An 8,228-nucleotide genomic window follows, 5' to 3' on the forward strand; every position below is an offset into this window, starting at 1 on the left:
AATAAACTGAAAATGTAGATGCCTAGGCATCTATGAATAGATGTATGCATATGTACGTATGCATTTGCACATGCAAGCAAGCATCTGTTAGGAAAAAGTTAAATGCAATTCCTGCTAATATTTTCATTAATATAAATATCCAATCTGCCTGTGTTTGTGTTATTAGCAAGTGCCTGTAATCATTCTATTTGACAACGAATTCCACATACTTTGTATGTTTTTTGGGGTTTTTTTTTAAGGCTTATAATTATTGTTTAGGACTTCTGAATGTGAGCACAGCGGTAATCTTAGAGTGATGGTTTTGGTCTGAATGAACAGGTCAAAAGTGGGCTTGTTTCAATTTACCACGTGAATGTAGAAATAACCATATAAGAAACTCCATTATCTTGCATATATGGCTTGGTAACATAACTGCTTGATTTGAGAAATGTATGTGACTTGTGAACCCTGATACTATAGGCAGTAAAGCACTTGCCTTACCTTCCAGGACGTTTTTAGTTACCTCCATGTTCTTATATGGCACAGTTGGGTGTGAAAGGGCATTATAGGAAGGTATTTGCTTTCTTCTAAAATGTTAGGTTTTGCCACAGTCGGAAAAAACAAATCGGTAATCTGATTTCATTGGTAACTTCAGTATGTTCATTCGGGGATTTCTAGATATTGCTTGTGCTTTGAGGGTATTTTTTACTACAAGATGCAGAGGTCCCAGACCCTAATGTGTCGTTCACTTTACAGTGTCAGAGAAAAATCTTGCAGGTAAGATGCTGTATTTCTTAAGTTTGTGGCATAAGTTCTGGATTTCACTCCTTTGAGAACAGTGGTGTGAATGTTTCTTTTATGACTTAAATTTTTAGGTGGTATATTATGGGCATTGTAGTGGGTTTGTTCTTTTTTTTTTTCCCCCCTCTCCCCGCCCCCCTCCCCCCCCAACTGCCCTACAGAGATACTTCTAGCTTAATGTTTGCTTTTGCTGAGTCTAGTTCTGATTCATCATGTTTATGTGACTTACTGTCAGCCATCTGTTAGTTATAGTTTAACTTTCAAGTCTGTATGTAATTTCATTTTATTAATGAAGTACAACAAACAGCATTATGAATCTTTTCTCTTTTAATCTTACAAGGAAAAAAATCAGTATCTAAAAAAGCAATCACAAAGAAGAGGAAAGGTGTCACAAAGTCTACCATACCAGAATTTCAGGTAAATTATTTTAATTTTTGTTTCAAGCACTTGAAATCTGAATGTCTGTAAAATAAGTCCTTTAGTTTCTCATAGAGATCTTGAAAATCCTAATCAAAGATTAATTTCCTTCTTCTAGTTCAAAAGGTTTAATCTGGTAGTGTTTTTAAAAGTGCATTTCACCTTTTCTTGGTAGAGAATGTTTTGACATTTTTTACTATGTGCAGCTTACACACTGTCTCACAGTATTGTTTAAGATCCCAGATAAATCTGTTACAGGACAAAACCTGTAAAAACTAGTTGTTGTTCATGGAATTTTTAAAATTTTCTGGGACAAAATTACTTGGGTTTTGTATGAGGTGTGACACTGTGTCTTTGAATTGAAATATAGCTTGATTTACTGAAGGACTTGCAAAAAAATTATAGGCTTCTGTGCTCATCTTGTTTGCAACTTTTACCCTGTATATGCACATGACCTTTAGACCAGAGAGCACTAAGAGTAGAGTGCTAATTATGATAATGTGGTTTTATGGTACTGTAATAGAAGTGTTACAGTACTTCTGTTCTAAGTCACAGTTTATGTATGCATGCCTGCTTGGATTGAAGTTCTCCTTTGGCTATAATTTTTTTTTTTTCCAGAAAGCAACCTGTGCTATTCTGAGCAATTGACCCACATTAAATCATGACTGTTCTGTAAAGCCCTCACACTGAATCAATTTATTCCATGATTATGATGATGTGTTTCAGGTGGAGTTAGTAGAATTTCTGGTGATAAAATTGGTTAGTAACAGTCAATATTGAGAAAATACTGATATTTAAGTGTACACTGACTTTTGTCTATATTCTAATGGTAGCGACTAAAATGTTTCCTAGCAACGCCAAAAAATAGGTACAGTGTCTAAAAATTTTATTTTTCCCAGCACGTTACCTGCTTGCCATGGATGTACATGGTTAGGTTAGAAATCATTTTTTACAGTATTAAACTACTGCATTTAAGTAGTCTGTCTAAAACATTGTCTAAAACTTAGCCCAACTTTTTATCTAACCAAGGTAAACTGTACATTTACATATTTATTTAAGTGTAAAATTATCATTATTACATTTACCTATATAAAATGTTAATTAAAATTTAACAAAATAATTCTGGCTCTTTTGATCTGAGTGGACTCTGCTCCACATACACGGATGGCCAAACTTAATGAAATTATGTAACTGTTTGAAGGTGAGAATATATTTTTTAAATATTTGGTAAGACAGCTTGAGTGTATACAGGCCCTATGAGGTATGCCAGGGAGGGTATAATGATAAGAATATTGCTATTCATATCTAAACATCAGTTCTTTTGGAAAGAAAATAAATAAATGAAAATTTGTAAGATGTTTTATGTTCCTGCAGCCTACAAACGTTTGAAAAAAGAAAAAAACAAACCAAAGGCACTTTATTTTGTAAGACTAGATCCTGTACTTATGATTTTCAGGTAAAGGACCTCTACTTAACTTGACATTAAAGCTGAGAAAATTAGTATTAATAATTTTTTTAATATGTGCAGTGACCCAAATTATACATGAAAATCAATTATTAACAAAAAAAATCAGGAGATAATTGTACTACTTAGTCCTAACATTTATAGTGCCATTTTTAAAAAACCTTTTGAGGAAACACACTGCATAGATTTTTCTGCTCTCTATCATAGATTGAATGTCATGGACAAAGCAGTCAAAGAATAGGTCAGTGAACATCACTCCTTCCTTGTATGTGATTTCAGATCTTATTAATTTCTTAGCTCAAGGCTGCTTTAAAAAAAAAATCACAACAAAACAGAAAACAAACCCAAAACAAAAGCAGATGCATATTAAATTCTCTTTACCAAATAAAAACACACAAAAGCCACGTCCTGTTTTTAATATTTTGAAAATTATTTGAGAAGTGAGTTTACAGCTTCACAGACCATGAGTTAGTTGGCTGTTGTGCATTTCCTTTTAGAAGAAATTCTGAGTTCCAAGCTTATTATTACTGTTGCTCATTGATGTTTTAAAGAAATGACAGTAATTATATTGCTGTACAGAAGGGACACTAATGTGGTTTTCTGGGGTTTCTTTTCCAGTTACAAACTACATTTAGGTTTGGTAACAAGTGCTTTGTCTCAGTCTTTCCTCCTTTCCCCTCACACATATACACATGTAGCTATATAGACCTACATGTACTATAACTAAGGAAAAAAGGAATGCACACATTTTAAGGAACTGGGCTAGCTGAAGCTTTTCTGTTTAACTGTGTCTTAACAGTTTCAGTTTTATCAGCTATGGTCTATATTAAATACAAATCCTGAAAGGGGGCTATCTGGACATTTTCCACATGGAGATGGCAGCAATAAAAGAGCAGGTTCATAGGATAAATATGTATAATAAATAGGATAAATATGTATAATAAATATAGGATAAATAAAAGTATAAATTACAGTCATTACACAGATAACTTGAAGTTAAGCATGAGACCCCACTGAAGTGAGTAAAAATTATGCTAAAAGATTAGCTGAAGTTAGGAGGGGTAAGGAGGGAGCATCAGTGATCTGGGGGAGTACACTACGTTTGTATTTATGAATAGATCCAGAGATTAGATTTGTTTTTATAATGATAAATAGTTCATTTATAAATTCTGAGAAAAGGATCATGGGAGAGTCCCAAGTTGGAATAGACCTTGGTCCCTCTGTCTTTCCTTAGAAAAATCACTGGAGATTTCCTGTCTTTCCTCCTTGAAGTTCTAGGAGTCAGTGAGGGTCTTTGAGAGATTTCTGAGATTGTATCCTAACAGGAAGTTGAACACTGAATTTGAAAATTTACTGGAATACTGAATACCTGAAGTTTCCATTGTGTTCAGTTGAAAAACAGGATGCTTACTGCCCGTGAAAATTAAGCCTGTATGTAGTAAGTACTGTGCCTGATGTGAAAATGTCTGTGTTGTAGTTAGCATGTGCATAACTAATTACGTGACTTGTACATTAATGGGAATATTTACAACCTGAATCCTTAAGCTACCATGTAACGTTCTACAGAATAGGGACTAATCTGTCACTACCTTTGATTAGTCACAACGGAAACATTTTTTCTCTTCAGATTCTTTTTCTCATGATAGATGACTAGAAGGCACATTCTTCAAGAGCAGTATGTGAAACTATCAGTGAGCTATTGGAATGTGACAGAATGATTAGACTGTAACATTAATACCTTTCTTTTTGCCTTCATGTTAATTTACCTGTTAAAACATACAAAACAATTCAGAAAGTCAGTGTTGTTTGCAGAAAATTGAACTGCAAAGTTCAGCCAATTAACAACCATGAGCAAAGAACACTGAAACATACAGTAGAGTCTCATTATGAGAAATAGCAGCTAGATTTCATATCAAAATGATCATATAAAATACACTACACTTTTTTTATTACTGTTCTTTTCACCCTTCCTTCAAAATGCTGCCTTCATTCTGTAAAATGGGAAATGTTAAGCGAGAGAACTTTCAGAAATAGCTTCTTCCCAGTCAGTGTGCATCTTTAGTACCTCATCTCAAATCCTACTGTGAATGAAGAAATATATATTTCTTCTTGAACCTTTTTATAGTGGTTTTCAGTACAGTATTGGAGTATTTCAAATACTAAATTCATTTTGACGGTAAATCCTCTAAACTGAGCTGCTGTTACCTTCCTTGTTTTACCAGTGGGTAACTGACACACTGATATTTGCCTCAACTGTACATCTTTTCTGATGAAAATTGGGACTTAGAGATTTGATTACTTTTCCCTGTCACCCCCAGCCCCAAGACAACTAAACTTTATATATTTGCATTGTTTTTCCCATTGATGTAGTTTAGATTGGTACACATTAATAATTTAACAAATCGGATCGTTATGTCTCAAGTGACTATTCTGAAAATGAGAAACAGGACTGGGATCTCTGAAGAGTTTGGCCACCTGAATTGTCTGATGACATGTAGGGACTTTTTATGGTAGAGTCAAAGAATAGAGTTGGTATTGCCACGACAGGATTCAGCTAAAAACAGTGAAATCATCCTTCTCCCTGCAAACTCTTGCCTTTCTAGAAGTGAGTTCCTAGAGAGAAATTCACCCACTTCTGGGAAATAAAGACAGTATCTTCCTTTAGTTCATAGTTCTGCTTTATCTTTGATCCATGGTACGCTGGATTAAACATGTCTCATAGTAGAAAATAAATAGCAGTGATAAAATTTAAAAACTGAATTGTCAGGTATATAGTCAAAGGAGTGGATTATAATTGCATAGGGAAAACCTTTAAACATGCCTTTATTGACTTTTGTCAAGGCCTTGATGTGACAAACTTGCACCTCTTTGTATAATAATACAGTATCATAGATTTCTTTGCAGGCCAGATGGGAAAAGAAAAGCCAGTATTTGGCTTCCAGTTTACATCTTATGTATTTGGAACCTCTTTAAGTGCAGGACAGACATGCATGTTGAACCTAGTAGAGTTACACATAGTAATACTATTTTCTGGATTAAGAAAGAAACCTTTTGAAAGTTAATTTTACATATGTTGTCTACAGCAAGACAGTGCCAATTTCCTTATTCATTTGTTATTTTAAACTTGATAAATGTGAACACTGTAAACTTTAGTTCGAGTCATTCGAATTCCCCAGTGCTCTCAAATGTACACAAGTGTTATGAAAATAATGGCATGTATGCATTAGAGGTTTCTGAAATTTATGTATTTTGCTAAAAGTGTCGATTCTGTGTTTTAATAGTGAAACAAAGTTTTTCTAGTATGAATTTGCAGCAAATCTAAAAATTCATGTGTAACTGAAGTAAAAATATATTGTTATGAATTACTGATTTGGGAGAAAAATTTAAAAAATCAGCAGTTGTATGATAAAAGCATTTCTGTGTTTTTTTTTTTCTGTTTGGATTTGATTTTCTTAAATTATTTTAACATGTTTTCAGTAGTAATGAAAACATTTCCACCTAAGGGTGTTCAGAAAGAAGCAAGTCTTAATATACAATAACCTGAAAGAACCTAACAGCTCAATAATTTCCAGTTTATTGAGTCTTTAATTGCCCTAAATGATGGTAAGCCAAAACATACAGATTACTTTTGTTTGACAATTTTTTCAAGAAAATAGCATCCATATTCTGGAAGGAAAAAGTTTTCAAAAGACAGGAATACAAAGAATATAATCCTTTTTCAAAACATAATTAGGTAGGTAGATTTGATAGACATGGCTAGGTTATCTTTCAGGAATACTCTGTGTAAACATATAGAGTTGTGTTCAGGAAAAAGTTGTAACAAGTGTAGTTATGTTATTACCACAGCATAGTCCAAAGCTAGTGCACTTTAATTCGCCAGGGAGTTATTTGGTACTCAAACCTGTTCCAACTCATTACTATACTTGAGACAAATTTGGTAGTTGTCATTCACAGAAGTTTTAAGAAAATACCTACATTTTTAAATGGAAGCTTACAGGCAGAGATACGGTTTTTCTGAAGAGTGAAGTATTTTTTAATTAAATTTTTTCCTTTCAAAAAGTCCTATTTTTTTACATTCAAAAATGCTATAAGAAAATAAAAATCAAATGGTGGCACTAAGTAATAATGTGCTTTTACATTTTAACTTCATTGTACATTTTCCAAGTCCCACATTACCAAGTGTTTGTGTTCATTTGTTTTTTAGCTTATTTGCACTAATCTTGATGAACTCAGGGAATTAATCACAAAGATTGAGAATGAACTCAAAGATCTGGAGGACATTAAAAAGAAATCGGTACGTGACGTTAAAAGCTTTCTATTGTATGGGTGTAAAACGGTGCCAGTTATTTGCTGAGGTCTGTCAGCTGAAGATTTTATGCCTGTTCAGTAACTGCATGAAGCCTCGTGAGGTTGATACCTGGAGATTGCAATCTTAATCTTTTCTGTATATAGTGCTCTGTTCACAATGTTTTTATGATAAATAAATTCAATAACTGTGTTAACACTTTTCACTGCCAAAATAAAATGGAGATAGTGGTAATACCTTAGAAGGAGTGGTTCGTTTCTATTAAACATGACCGTTCTTCCCTGAGGACAAACTCTTACCCAACAAGCAATTACAGGATAGAGTTCTCATATCAGCTTATGCAGTGCTGATCAGATCTTCTTGTGAGCTGACTCTTACGTTGCTTATTAGGATTCCTAACTCCTTCTATTTGCAAGTAAGTTATTAAAATTGATTTTAATTTTTATTCAAATAGGTTTTACAGGAAAGCATGCTATCTGGCTTTTGATACCAGATTGAGATAAAAATTTTACTGATGTACGCTGGATCACTCGGTCTATGCAGCTGAAAACCTCAGAAGAATAATGGTTAGACAAGAGAATCCAACACCTTTGGGGTTTTGTAGGAGGCAGTGATTCTCATCAAGATGGTGGATGGTTTTAAATACATAAATAGTACTCATTTAAATGGCCCTCTACAGCCAGCTCTTCTTATTACTTATTCTTTTTCATTGCAGGTTTGTTTATTAAACCTTTGGTAGGCATTTCTGTGGCATTTCTATGAACATCAGTAGTTAAAAATGTTGCTTTTTCTATACCTTAGAAATTAGGCTGCTAATTTCTGTGAATGTCTTTAGTCTTATGCAGAAACAATTTATTCTTGAATTATTTAAATAGGGGAGAGAGATATGGTAGGTGAGAGGCAATATAAATTAGGACTCTGAAAGCCAAATTTCAGTACAGACACTTAGCATAATAGTTGTTAAAATATCCAAAGGAATAAAAACAGACTTAACTTGAAACTATTTTGTAGTTGCTAAATTGCGAATTGGTTTTATGATAAGATTGTCAAGAGGTTATCAGAAAGGCTATGTCAACAGCAGAAGAAAAAGCCAAAAATGAGAGTACACATCAGCATATCAATAATCTTAGTATAGGTGAGACTTTTAGTCTACTAGTAAAACCGTACCAACAAGACTTCAAGGGTAGACAAATGCTAAATATGTCATAATTGCTCTTTGAACTGAAATCTGATAATGTAATTATTTAAATAAGTTGCATG

At 33.5% G+C, this 8,228-nt stretch overlaps 1 protein-coding gene across 1 annotated transcript in view; it reads left to right on the forward strand.

The window, feature by feature from the left end:
- Positions 1-8,228, forward strand: part of KIAA2026 (KIAA2026 ortholog) — a 56,289-nt gene that overhangs the window by 24,339 nt on the left and 23,722 nt on the right. The window contains exons 5-6 of the mRNA XM_009333555.1: positions 1,121-1,197; positions 6,867-6,956. Coding sequence (XP_009331830.1) covers positions 1,121-1,197; positions 6,867-6,956 — 167 coding nt within the window. The remainder of the gene's footprint in view (positions 1-1,120; positions 1,198-6,866; positions 6,957-8,228) is intronic.

Source organism: Pygoscelis adeliae, unplaced genomic scaffold, assembly GCF_000699105.1.
Source record: "Pygoscelis adeliae isolate BGI_AS28 unplaced genomic scaffold, ASM69910v1 Scaffold501, whole genome shotgun sequence".
In the NCBI taxonomy this organism is placed as follows: domain Eukaryota; kingdom Metazoa; phylum Chordata; class Aves; order Sphenisciformes; family Spheniscidae; genus Pygoscelis; species Pygoscelis adeliae.